The sequence below is a fragment of the Cydia amplana genome, chromosome 20 (assembly GCF_948474715.1).
Source record: "Cydia amplana chromosome 20, ilCydAmpl1.1, whole genome shotgun sequence".
NCBI classification, from domain to species: domain Eukaryota; kingdom Metazoa; phylum Arthropoda; class Insecta; order Lepidoptera; family Tortricidae; genus Cydia; species Cydia amplana.
Window position 1 is genome coordinate 10,636,814 of NC_086088.1, and position 15,166 is coordinate 10,651,979.

A 15,166-nucleotide genomic window follows, 5' to 3' on the forward strand; every position below is an offset into this window, starting at 1 on the left:
TTTGATGATTTAGCTAAAACAACTAGGGCTGTCAAGTTCCATATTTTTGCCTACTTGCAGTAAATGCTTGAGTAAAGTATTATTTTGTCTACAATTATAATTTGAAAGGTATAAAGCAGGGATCGGAACCGGTTTTTTTTTTGCAAAAACTTAGAAGTAACCATATTTTTCGAATTATTTTATACTCGAAATGTAGGACTCTGTTGTTTTTTTAGGTTACGACTTCGTATTACTAGATTGCCCAATTAGAAATGAAGTAATTAGCAAAGAACGAAAAAATACCGTTTCCGTTCCCATACAAAAAATACCGGTATCCGATCCCTGGTATAAAGTTCTTCCTGTCTTAAGTTATATAAATCGCCAACCCTACATTTATGTTGATGTTAGGTTAGTGCACGTATCATATAACTAATTATATCCGTTTTAACATTGTGAAATCAGTAAACATGTTTTTAACGATTTGCGCAACCGGTAGCAAATAAGTATTACAAAGCATATTTAAATTATAGCACTAACCCTTGCCCGTGGCTTCGGTTGAGTATTCTGAGGATAAAACTTTATTGGTAAAATCTTATATTACATTAGTGACTGTCTACTTGCTTACCAGTAATTTTACAGCTGATAGTACTCAATTGCTGAAGTATATTTAAGTATGATAGATTATAGGTTTAACATTATAATGTTCACTTCTAACTGAAAGATGCGAGTCACAGATCTGAACAAATATACAGGCTTAGTTCGTGATAGACTTAAAATAAAATAATGACTACCCTATTATATAAAATATAAAAATTACAAGTTTCACTAAACAATAAAATACTATCACAAAACATAACGCACCTATTTAGACAGTCGGGTAATAAATATTCCTTAACTTGTATCGTGGTACCTACATATCGCATTGGTAAACAAATTGAATAAAGACGCTGACTTAACAATGCTCGAATACTTCGAATTGAAATGTGATCCGATAGCGTATGATTAACTACTCAGAAGCGTCATCTCTACCAATAGTTCTTGTATCGATGAAAAATATTTTTAAACTATTGTTCATATATGGAAAATAATGAACTAATTCAATACGAGTTTTATTCACAAATGTTTATCGAGGTAATTTCCTAGTTAGGTAAATTAGTATTATATTTTGCTAAAGGTTTTCAGACATTAAAATTATAGCATAATCAAATGCCAATGTAATTAGAGTTAATTGGAAATCATACTTTAAAAGTGTAGAAACGTTCTGAGGTTTACCTTACAAAGGTTGAAACAGTAACCAGTCTGTTTATTTTGTTCTTTGATCTGTTTAATTAAATATCAACACACTCTTGACTCTATCGTATCCCATGCTTTGTCTCTTGTTTATTGCTTGCCAAGCTTGAAGTAAAAGAAGGACGGAAGCTTCGACTATTTACGATTGACGAACACGGTTTCGAGTGTTAATTCACCCGTACTGTATTTCACCGTGTGTTTACATCTACCTATGAAACTTTATACTAAAATAAAATTGATCTTTATTTTTCAATGAGTAAGACTGATTTTGCAATAACATGACTTACAGATGTACCTGTTTTACACCATACTACCGATTTTGCATTAGTCTCATCGTAATAATATATTTTAAACTTTAATACGATTAAACTAAGATTCAAACAGATTCGCACATAAACAAAATTCAATTCAATCGTCATACCCACGTCACAAGTATCAACCAATGACAAGCTCAGGTCTACATCGCGCTTATGAAGTTTTTTGTTATGTTTCATATAAATAAAAATAGTGATGCCTAGGTTGCTGGATGTTGACGACCGGACATCTCAACACGTAAATCATGCTTTGGCCTGGCCAACCGAAGAATGTAGTGTTGACCACGAATCTAGAGGGGACTCTGTACCTACGCGGTCGATAGGTATGGATAACCACACCCGGAGGGGTTTCACTCATGCACGTAAAACGCGACCTTACGCCGGGGTTCAGCACCTTGGAGGTTCGTTCATGTTCTGTGACGCTGACGAGCTGATCAGTCATGTTGTGTCAAACGCCATAGTCAACCGAGCAGCAGCTTGGGGCGCTATGAGGGCTTAGGCCTGGGTTGAGCACCTGGGAGTCCTTGCATACATCTAAGACTGGCCACCTTGGGATGTGTGTTGCGTTAAGCTTTTACTATTTTTGAACAACTAAATAAAATTAGTTTGTTTCTAATCCTAAGGAAACAATCCTGTCGTAAAATGCATTTCAAACCACTTGAATATTTATAACAGAATCAAAACAGGATGAGTGTTTAAAATCAAACCAAGCACGATACAAAAACATATCGCTGAGAAAACGCTAATTCTGAACAATCGGAACGCAATCCCAATCGAGCATTCGTTAAACGCGATTGGGAACGGAACGGAGTCTCGTTCGAAAATTAAGTTATAAAACGCACCCCGTTTGATGATCTGTTAATCATGATGGTTCAACAAACCCGATTGGGAAGTCTAGACCAAAATGTGAATTAACCGCTCCGATCCATACATGTTATGAGACATTCTAGGTCGTAGGATTGGTTTACCAAACCCTATTGGGAAGTTTAAACCAGTGAGTGAGTGATGGTTCAACAAACCCGATTGGGAAGTCTAGAGCAAAGTGAGAATTAGACATTTTAGGCCATAGGATTGGTTTACCAAACCCCTATTGGGCGTTTTAAACCAGTGAACGAGCGAAGCGAGTAAAACTGGGTTAAAATGCCCAATATTATACTACTTTTCTTGTAATGAATAATTTAATCCGGCAATAAATATTTATATCTACAAATGCATGTTTATTATAGTAAGCATTCGCCATAAATCGTAATGCTATTCAAGACCTGTTTAATGCTTTACGGAGTAAACTTTGGCTATTTCCAATGTTTTGACACAAATCCGTAAATTCAGAGGACTTTTATTGAGGAGATTTATTGATTTCATAATTGCATTACCTACATTATAAATTGTTATGTCAATTAAATGAATACATAAATGATGATCGTCCAAAAGTAATAAATAATACACGACAAATAACAAACATAAAAAGATTGCATAAAAAAACGTCAAAAATATACATGAAAAATAAGTAAATATAGTGTGTAAAAAGTCTGTTTAATTTCAAACATAGACAGAGAGAATCATACTATCTTTGTCTAACACTAGTACTAGAACCCAAAAGAAAAGGATGAGTATAGTTTTTTTGTTCCTATTTACTGACAAGATTTGGTTAACCCAGTATACATATTAACTCACAATATCTGGGAGACCGAGCTTTGCTCGGAAAACATATAAAAACTCGAAAATGCGCGTTTTCCCAGAGATAAAACCTAGCTAGATCGATTTTTCTCCCCCAAAAACCCCCATATAGCAAATTTCATCGAAATCGTTAGAGCCGTTCCAGAGATCCCCGAAATATATATACATATAAATAAATAAATATACAAGAATTGCTCGTTTAAAGGTATTCGATTTATAGACGGGTCTATCGCGAAATTTATTTTAGTATAAAATAAATTTCGCGTTATACAGGGTTATATTTGGACCGTTAGCCATATTGTGCGAGGCGATTAGGTAGGTCATACTGAACAATTTTTTCTATGGGACCAACCCCCAAATCCCAAAAAAAAAATTTGGCCTACCCATAGAAAACGTCGATATTCACTCGACCAAAATGTATGATACGGCCAAAAAACTTTTGTGATTTCGGAGTTGGTCTCATAGAAAAAGTTGTTCAGTATGGCCTACCTAATCACCTCGCACAATATGACTAACGGTCCAAATATAACCCTGTATATTCAAAACACAAAAGTTTTAAATATTATATAACAAAGTAAATTACTGATGGGTCTGTGTTTAGTACAGTCAGCAAAGTTATTGCTGCCTGCTTGGCACCCCTGCATACAAATTTCATCTAAATCGGTTCAGTGGTTTAAGTATGAAGGACAGACTTTCCCATTTATAATATTAGCAAGATAACGTCTTAGAAGATTAATTGCCTAAAACTCTTATTTGTGACAGGAAGTTTCAGTGCCAAGTTCCCGACTAGTATCTTAGCTACAAATACAGCTAGTATTTTACATTATTTAATTTGCATTTTATAATATAAACATTGTTACAGCTACAAACGGGGTCTGCACGTATCGTGACGTGCCGTGACGTATGGACGAACGAACTTACTCATACGACCCGGTGCCCGGCGCGCCAGTGTGCAACCGACCAACCATGGAGAAAGGACAACTGTGGCGGCAATACGTCATCGCCGGCGTCGGTACGTAGAACAAACTATTCGAAATTTGAATGTGAAGTGTTTTTTTTTTTTGAGGTTTTGACCAGTGAAGTGTTGTGCTGGCTGGATGGAAAAGTGAATGGCTTTCGTAAACAAATAAGGTTTTTTAAAAATGTTTGGGATCTTTTAGTAAGTATAGAGTTAGTGACAGGAAATCCTTATTTTTTATAATGTAGATAGTTCATAAAACAAGTATAAATTAATAAGAAAAATTTAAAGGGAAGTTTACGAAATAATGCGGGTTTTTTATAAGTGGAATACTGGCCGGTAGTTTTTGAGATTTAAAAGTAAACAAGTTATTTTATTTTTTTAGTGGGATTAGTGCATACTTTTTAAAAGTCAGTGTTAGTTTTATGAAAAAATAAACGTTGCAAAGTAGGAAGGTAATTAAAATTAATAACAACACATAGTAATAAGTGACTGCTGCATACTCGTATAACGTTTGAAACTGAAATTAATTAAATATGTGTAGAAGGAAATGGTGATAGATAAAAAAGTGATTTTTAAGAGCCAAGTAAAGATTCAAAAAGTAAACATGGTAGGTTCATCAACTGAAGAAATTTACATTTCGCGCCTTTTTCTAGTGACAATAATAATTAATCCGTCTGTAATTTCTAAAACTGCATTTACCATGAAAATAATACTCTTTATTTAATACCACGTCAGTAGCAAACAAGCATACCAACAGCCCGCCTGGTGGTAAGCGGTTACCGTAACCTATAGACGCTTGCAACTCCAGGGGGCCTAGCCAAGGTGCCACTCGTTTGCGCTACCACAACGAAACACTTTCGGTCTCTCTATCACTCTTAAATAATAAATTTAGTGTGATAGACCGCCAGATAGCGTAGTAGTAGCACCCAGGGGTGTCACATGCGCGTTGCTGACCCTACTCATACCACATACAGTAAAGACTCAAATATTATGTTTTCCAAATACATATCTTCTTTAAAATTATTATAGGTAATGAAAACGTGATTTTGCGTGAATAATTACAGAGTTCAAATACTTATCAGTGCAAGTTATCAGTACGTTACAGCGGTATCAAGGGTTATATAATGCGATTAAATTCGCACTTATTTAATGCTCTAAATCGGCGGTTCAATGAAAATGTTAATTGAGTTTTCTTTTAAACTGGATTGATTAACTTATTTGAACTTTGTTATTATTATTTATATAATGTACCATGAATCATATACAAAGGAATATACGGGGTGGGGCCTGTAACAGGAGCAATAAATAAAATTATAGGCTGTACTCAAACTGACCAACATTTGTTCAGTGACTTTTAACTTTTAAAATAACTTGTTTTTTGATTTTTATTACCTACCCTTTAAAGTTTATTCTAAGACGCAATGTATCAAACACAACAAACACAAAAGCTGTCACTCAGACGCCACATCATCAAAACTGAAGTTGAACTTTATGTATATGCACGTAGGTCGATGTTGGTCTGTGGTCTGTGACCGATTAATCGGTCTTTGGCGTTGAACCTACGGTGCGGATATATCGGTCGTTGGCGTCCAAAAGGTTAAAGCGCGACATGCAAATTGGACAAGCAACGTCAATTACAATGATAATAGCGTACATTGAAGATAATAAATAATTTGTATGAAAAATTATCAAATCTATACTTCGTTTTTTTTAGGATTAGAAATTTGTTAAACAATCTTGATGTGTCTTTTAATTGAAAAACACATTTTAAAAATAAGTTACGGTAAATATGTAATAATTATGAATCTAATACGATCTTTTATAGTCTTCTGCTTTCATAAGTAATAGTTATTGATTTTTAAAAAGTGTTTTTCAATTAAAAGACACATCAAGATTGTTTACCAAATTTCTAATCCTAAAAAAAACGAAGTATAAGGACTTCATAATTTTTAAAAGTTGTTAAACTAAAGTTTTATCGTTTGAGGAATACAATATTATACATTTAGATAATTTTCTCACGTTTGCTATACCTAAGTATATATGTATTGATTTTATGCGAGATAGATGCGCTGCAATCAAGAGTATGTAATAAAATAAAAAATAGATAACAGATTTTCAAAGTTCGAATGCCACTTCAGTTGTCAAGCAACGTTTTTTTACAACATTTTTTTTACTTAGTGCGACTCTAATCGCCTGAAAGTTTATTGGTATAGATAGTTTTACAGTTGGTTACAGTAAACAATGAGTAATTTATTTTTTGTAGCCTAATGAGCATGCGGGGTCAGTGATGTGAACTGTCAATGTACTTATAGTGCACTGTGTTAACTAATTAATTACGAGTACCTAAACTACCTAATGAGGATAAAAAAAATCACATATTACAGATGATTTAACTGTCAGGAATCCAAATTTTTTTTTAAAGAGCGGTTTCCATCAAATGTATGATTTCGCAAAAGTCAAAACCTGCCTAAAACACAGCCCTATTACATATACTTTGGGACCAGAGGGCCTAGCTGACCAGGGGGATTAGCAAAGATGACAATCGTACATCGACAAACGCAAAGTAAAAATGTATTGGGATGACAAGTCACGTGACTATTTCCATACGTTTTTTATTTTGGCGTTTTCTATCAATGATTGTCATCTCGGCCGCCCCAAGCCGGCCTAGCCAAGGTGACAATCGCTATCGCTTCGCCATCGAATCGCTTTGTGTCCCTCTATCACTCTTCCATATTAGTGCGACAATGACAGTTGCGTTTCGATCGCTACGGAGCGTAAGCGCTTGGCACGTTGGCTACGCGGCCAGGTAATTTAAGCCTTTTGTGTAATGTAAGATTGTGCTGATAATTTATGCAATCTGCTCAATAACAATGATTTATAACTCAAAATAGGTTATAGGTGTTCCAAAATTGAAGCGCTTACCTTGTGACAAATTGGACAAGTTGCGTTTAGTCGTGGCTGGACAAGCGAGAAATGTGCACGTGCTAATGAGCTCTCGAACATCGAAAGAGACGACCTTATGTTAAACAACGAGTGTGACAAAGATGAGAAAATTAATCAAAAATAACAGATTTCTTCGTAGGCACAGAAATAAATATGGAAGTATTTTTTGTGCTTCTCAAGTACGAGTATAACCTATCTATGTTTATATAATGTAATTTGCTCAATAAACGATATATTTATTATTTATGCGTTTATTGAGTTTCAATGCTTCATAAAAAGTGCAGAAAACTCTGCATTCCAGAATTGCAGAACTCAACAATTATTTGTTTTTTAACACGTTATTTTGCATTAAAAAATATCACGCGATCAGAACGTTTTATAATAGTAGTTTATGCAACAGTGATATAATAAGGGTTCTTAAAATTCAAGGGTCGAAGTTACAAAACGAGACGTAGTCGAGTTTTGTAAAAAAAGACCCGAGAATTTTAAAAACCAATTATGAGCTGTTGCATACATTAGTTTTTCTATGACAGCTGCAAAAAAAGAAAAAAAAAAAAAAAAAAAAAAAAAAGTTATTATTTAAAAAAAATTGAGTTATTATTTAAAAAAAAGAGTTATTATTGTAAATGAAAACATACCTGTATCTTTAAAAAAAATAAAGCAGTTGTATTATACTCATAAGATGACTGCTAGCAGTCATCTTATGAGCCTATAGACAAAGCATTCAAATGACATTGCTTTAGATATCACTGTCAGTCATTTAATTGACACATTTAAGTGCTGGAGTAGAAAAAGATATATATTTTCCTTTTACATGTTATTGCGTAGGTTTTTTTTTTAATCGAATAAAGAATATTCAATTGATAAACTGAAGGGCAAAAGTAATCAACATTTTTAATTGACTTTGGAACAACATTGTAATTGAATTATTTGATAAGACGATTTTTTTCAACGATCTAAGGGAATCTTTGTATGCGATAAATCGATAATATACCTAATCAGTGATGTCCGAATGAAACCGGATTTTTTGCCTAAAACAGTTTAAAATGCCATTAATTTTTTGTACGATCATAATTTAATGAGTTTAATGAAAATTAGAGGCTACATAATGTTGGCTTCAGAAAGAGGCCTAGGCAAGGTGACAATCATACACGCGAAACGAAAAGCAAAAATGTACAGGACTATAACGGCGAAAATCGAAGTGCGCAAATTGGGCATCTGTCTCTGTCACTTAACTTAAAAACTATTTATTCAATTCAAAATTCTCAAAACATTTGCAGAGGTGCCTTGGAGGATACAACTAAACGGAGTAGCCATTAACAGGCTTTCCCCTCTGTCGAAAATAGGCGGCCAACGGTCATACACAATGTATGGACTGACGTTTATCTGACATGGCTATTTTTACGTTACGCATACATTTGACGTTCCCCTCCCCCGCAAAAATCGGCAGACTGTTTTGTACAGAAAATTACAGACATGGCGTCTCCGTTTGATTATATCCTCCAAGAGAGGTGCACTTGAAATAAAAATATTTTCGAGCATTTTCGTACAATGTTTTTTTATAACTAGAGTACGATTTTACATATTTTTAAATGGAAGCAAAAATGTGTTGTTTCGCAGTAAATCAGTCGGAAACGTAACACTCGTATTATCTGTGGCGTGACGTCATTAGATGATTACTCGATGATGATACTTGATTGTGATTTCAGTAAAAAAACACTAATTACACAGTCAGATTACGAGTAGTAATTGTCGTAAATATGTATACATTAGTTTACTTTAATCCACAGAAATAATAGTGAAAACGTGCACTTTTTTAAACTGTACGGTTACCATCAGTTTGTCACTGACATAAACGCCGTCGAGAACGTAATTTACTTTCTATACATCCCGTTTGCACTAATATGCGAGTGCAAGCGAGATGTATAGAAAGTAAATTACGTTCTCGACGGCGTTTATGTCAGTGACAAACTGATGGTAACCGTACTGTACGAAATACCAATATAGAATCTGGAGGCCAGTTCAAATGTAAAGCCTGACCAGTAATACGAGGGGCGTTCAAAATATTCTCGGTATTGATATCTTACGACCTCTTCTAAAATTTCTTTCGTTACTGGCCGCTAAGGTTTATTCATTGACATTAAAAAAAAGTATAATTCGAACCGAGATGGTCTTTTGTTTTTCTGCAATTGCTGAACAAACATGAAGATCATGTGCGAATTGACAATGTTAACTAAATTAGAACATCGATGCGTGATAAAATTCTTGACAAAACAGGGTAAAAATCAAAAAACCATAAAAGAGGAAATGGATTGTGTTTACCGTGAGTCTGCTCCTTCTTTATCTACCATTCAAAAGTGGTCAAGCGAGTTTAAACGCGGAAGGGAGAGTATTGAAGATGACCCTAGACCTGGCCGGCCTGTAGTAGCTACTTCACAAGAAAATATTGATAAAGTGGAAAAACTTATATTGGAAGATGGTCGAGTGAAGGTAAAATCTATATCACAAGTAACCAATCTCTCTATTGGTACCGTACATGATATTATACATGACCATCTTAATATGTCAAAAGTAAGTGCAAGATGGGTTCCGCGAATGCTGACTCGGCTTCAAAAAGACATGCGTGTAGCTTGTTGTTCCGATTTTATTGACCTGTGCGGTGAAAATCCTGATGAGGTGCTGCAAAGAATAGTTACTGGAGATGAAACCTGGGTTCATCATTATGACCCAGAGAGTAAACAAGAGTCCATGCAGTGGCACATTAAGGGTTCAGCTCATCCCAAGAAGTTCAAGGTCATCCCTTCAGCTGGCAAGGTCATGGCCACGATATTTTGGGATTGTGAAGGAGTATTACTAATCGATTATAAAGAAAAAGGTGTAAATATCACAGGACAGTACTACGCTAACATTCTACGTCAATTAAAGGATGTAATTAAAGAAAAGAGGCGAGGAAAGTTAACCAAAGGTATTCTGCTTCTGCATGACAACGCCCCCGTCCATACTGCTCATATTGCCAAGGCAGCTATTGTTGAATGTGGGTTTAAAACTGTTACTCACCCACCGTATAGTCCGGACTTAGCCCTCAGCGACTTCTTTTTGCTCCCCAATCTTAAAAAGGATCTGCGTGGAAATAAATTTTCTGACGATGAAGCATTGAAGGCGGCAGTGGAGGAGCATTTTTACACGAAAGATAAAAAATATTTTTACGAGGGATTAAAAAAAATAATTGATCGATCTTTTAAGTGTATGAACATAGGGGGGGAGTATATTGAAAAATAAAAATATCAAACTTTTCGTACTTGTTTGTTTTCATTCTCATACCGAGAATATTTTGAATACCCCTCGTATATGATCATCGTCAAGAGGGCGCTGTTATTCTCATGTATAGGGTGACAGTTCAGTATAGTATGAAAAAATTAGTTCCAGTGAAATTCCACAACATGGCGCGTGATCATAATTATATTCCTGGTCAGGAATTACATTGTGATGGGGATAAAACTTGTGATGTGAATATAGTACCTTTCTTCAACAAAAACGTCATTTTTGACACTCACAGGTCCGATCCATATCGTATCGAGATCTACTTTTTGACTGCTTTTTGACGTTTATAAAAATTAGAATCAAGCCGTGTCTCTTTACTTACCTACTTGCTTTGCGGTCACATTTCCTATACATCAATAGGCCAGGCGCTTTTCCTCCCCTGTAATGTAAACATATATTATATCTGATAATAACAAAGTAGCACCTAATAAATTATGCAAATGGTCAGTATAATTACATTACGAGCCTAATCATAATATAGCAGGAAACAAGACATTTCCGAATTGGTTTTCCTGTACGGATAGTTTCCTTATAGGTAACTGACGCCGCACCGTCTGTGAGATGTTATGTGGGTTCGTTGCACTCTTCATATGACGTTACATAATGCTAAATAAAACATATAGTTGGTCAAACCAATTTGTCAGTAAAAAGGCACAAAAAAAACTATACTCATCCTTTTCTTTTGGCTGCTAGTACTAGTGTAAGATAAAGATAGTATAATTCTCTCTGTTTGAAATGAGACAGTCCTTTGACATACTATATTTTTGAATTACGAATCAGAATCCCTATGTGGCTACCGCCAGTTTGGCACTGACATAAACGCTATCGAGAACGTAACTTACTTTCTATGAATCTCGCTTGTACTCGCAATTAGTACTAAATGAAAATTAGACATGTTTTCGTGATTTTTTTCTATAGAGCAAACTTTAACTTTGAAAGGTGTTGGTTAAATTCAGCCCTTACAAATATAGTCTAGTTTCCGTATAATTTTTTTCATGGTATTTGCTGTTGATTTAACGTGTAAGAATTAAATATAAAAATTACAATTTTGCGTTAGAATAATGCGTTAAGATATCCAATTAAAGTTAAGAATCTCTTCCAGCATATTTGTAATCAAAGCTTGCTCTTCCTATTAAAGCGGAATTAAAAGGACAGACTTAGACCTTTAGACACAACAAGACTAAAGGAAACCAAACTACTAATCACTTATACCAAGTAACTACGTGTTTCGACTACGCATCATCTGATTTGGAATGCCATATATGCCTAGTAATGTCATAGTATGTTCTAGAGCAGGAAGGGTATGTTTTCCTGATGGTACTTTTCCTGGCTGGTAATAATCCTAGACTACTGTTTAGTGATTATTGTGCGTACTTACATTTGTTTAGCATATAAATTATGTGTCTACTGTCGTTAAAAATAACGGGTTGCAGTTAAGTAGGTGTTATGATGAAATAAATTGTATATAAATGTTACTCGCTTTGAGGAATATTTTTAAGGAAGTGAGTAAATATTCTGTTACAGTACATATGGTACTATTTTACCGCACTAGTGCGATAATTAGCACATTACGTAACTATGTCGATAATTTAAAGGGCCATATGTAGGTATTATAAAACGTACGATACGTGTGCGAATAAGCAATTTCATTTCTTCAATGAACAATCGGCCATTCGCGCGTGATTTAAAAAAAATTGGTTACTAAATTATTTTGCCGCTAAAAGTATGTGATTTAATAACATTTTAAATGTTAGGTAGTTACCTAATTATTTATTTTAATAAGCAAGAAAGCTTATGTACCTTATATATGATTTCTATAATGTTGTGTAGCCGCCGTCAATAACACTTTTAATTGTTATCTCAACTGACTTAAAAATTACGAATTTATATACCGTCAGTTCTAAAGTAAACCATATTTAATAAAAAATACGATTGAAAGTAGAAGCAAATATAAATGATGTCTGTTCTTGCAAACTTCTAGAAACAATTGTCAATAGTACAGTCGCCATCACATATATCGGAGCCGCCAAGGTGTTCACAATATCTGAACAAGCACTCTAACGCCTTGACAATAGAGGCGTGCTCAGATATTTGTGAGCACCGTGGCCGCCCCGATATATCTGATGGCGACTACATATGTTTACTCAAGTGTAAAGTATATGAGTAACCTCGACGTACCTACTATGCATTTAGTGAATCATAGTATTTTTAATTTACATGAAAACAACATAATTATCTCAATACTTAGTACCTACTTAAATACGTAAATCAAATACGTATCATTTTGGCTTCCGATGTTTAGGTCTGTCTAGGGCTAGGACAAAATCTGTGTTCTAAATATTTTTACACAAACGTAATATTAAAATCACGTCTATAGATATGTTAAATTATGTAAAGTTTTGCCTACCCCACACTACGCAAGTTACAACATTCAAAACAATCCATTAACATATCGACTAAGCCGATTACCTATCACTCATATGACGTATTTAATAATCGCAATAAAAATATCACGTAATAAATATTTGACCCGCAATAAAATATGTACAACTAAGTACGTGTACTTACAGTATAAATACTGATAACCTAATGTATTATTTTTTGTTGTTATCAATAGAAAATCGTAGGTATGTGGTCTGTCTATAATCACCATCGGAAAATATTTAACAAATTCTTTAAAAAAAAATGTGAGACTGTGACAAGGACAAACAATAATAGCGCTTTCACTGCTACTCCTACTAAAAGATACATAAGACTATCCCGTGCGGTCATTTCCCCCCACCCATCATGCCTGATCTAGTTAAAATACTAGATTCATGCCCTAATATAGTAGTTAAAGTTTGTGTTGATATAAAGTCACGCAAATTGCTAATTTAAGTAAACAAACATTACTTTGAATATCTTATCAGTGTAAACATCGGTATTTATGTTGTTTTTCGGCATTAGCTAATATCACATTTGTTATATCTAATCGATTTCCCGTATCGTGTTTATGGTCGCGATATTGACGGTAAAGCCGAATGTTGTACAGATAATGTACCCCCTATAGGGATAGACAAATCTAGCTGAGGGTATTCACCTTTCCATCGTAATCCGCAATGTAGGATTAAGTAATAAAGTTGTTTCTTATACAGGTGCCCTGTACGGATATGATGGTCGTTCTTGTCTACGTGACAGCGTGATAAAACGGTGTCCGTCACTTTCTTTCCCACGGTGTTAAACAGTGACAGTTATTTTATCACGTGGATAAAGATGGATAAAGCTATCCATAATAGGCTGGCTGCTTATCAAAAGCTTGTTGTAATACAAGTGGAAGTCCCTTTCTAACAAAAGCTGTCAAAAAGGGACTTCCACTTGTATTACAAGTCACAAGCTTTTGATAAACAGGGCAGGGGTGTGGCCTGTAACACGAGAATAAAATTAAACCGTAGGGGGCTGTCCATAAATTACGCCTAAAAATATTCCAAGTCATGCTTCGAATGACCCCGTTTCCTCCTACGTCTTGCTACCATCATCCGATGCCCCCTAATTTGAAATGACGTAATTTATGAATACCCCCAGGCTGTACTCCTGAAAACGACCAACATTTGTTCAGTAACTTTAAAAAATTATGAATGCTTAGATTTGCTATTTTTCATACAAATTAAATACCTATTACCTTCAATGTACGCTGTCATCAGTGTAATTGACATTGCTTGTCAGTTGTCACGCTAAAATTAACAAAATTCGTAATACATTGCGTCTTAGGGCTGATTTAGACGGCGCGCGGACATTGCGGACTGTTGGTTGCGTCCAAATCAACCGACCGATCAAAACCCGCAATATAATTAAACTCGCATGCGAGTTCTCGCATCGTCTAAATGTGCCCTTAGAATAAACTTTAAAGTGTGCTAAAAATCTAAATAAGTACAACGTCTTTCTCAATCATGAAATCATAAAAATACTTGGTCCTGTAAAAAGAAAAATGACCATTAGGCACTAAAAATAGATAATTAGTTGAAGCAGAATCTAAAACGAATAAACTATATCTATTTTCCTAAAAAACTAAGTACGTACGTCATCACATTATAATATTTTAGATAAAACGTACGTTTGTTTAATTTTGTTACGTCGGTAAACAAAAAGTGATAAGGTAAATATTTGAATTAAAACTGTATTAAGCAGTGCCAACAGTATAATATTTGAGTAAATTTGGCAGCCATGACTATGTCGCATGTATTTGATGACCGTCTAGTTTTACTAGTATACGTCTTGTATTATCGTCACGTGTATGTAAATAATTGAATTTAGAAACACGTGTTTATAATCAAAGAAAAGTTACAGAATTTCCCATTACGTACTTAGCTAAAAGTCAAGTATAGGTTCAAGTATGTTAAAATTGTTTAGAAATGAATGCATGGTATGTGCAGTCACCTGCAATAATATGTTACTCTTCGAAGGCCGCAAATATATGTGACACGCTTTATGGCTCTTGTAGAGCCATAAAGCGTAAGATCTGCCATAAGATCGCGTCAGATATTTTTGCGGCCTTCGTTGTGTAACATATTATTGCAGGTGACTGTACTCTCACAACGTAATATATACTCTGTCAAACAAAATTGTCAGTAGAAAAAGGTGCGAAATTCAAATGTTCTTAGGGATGATAACCCTGCGCGCCTACAAACCATTTGCCGCTTTTTTC

At 34.7% G+C, this 15,166-nt stretch overlaps 1 protein-coding gene across 1 annotated transcript in view; it reads left to right on the forward strand.

Moving 5' to 3' along the window:
- Nucleotides 1-15,166, forward strand: part of LOC134657558 (facilitated trehalose transporter Tret1) — a 72,769-nt gene that overhangs the window by 35,335 nt on the left and 22,268 nt on the right. Inside the window, exon 2 of the mRNA XM_063513135.1 lies at nt 4,123-4,272. Within this exon, the coding sequence (XP_063369205.1) occupies nt 4,164-4,272 (109 nt within the window). The 5' untranslated portion in view covers nt 4,123-4,163. The remainder of the gene's footprint in view (nt 1-4,122; nt 4,273-15,166) is intronic.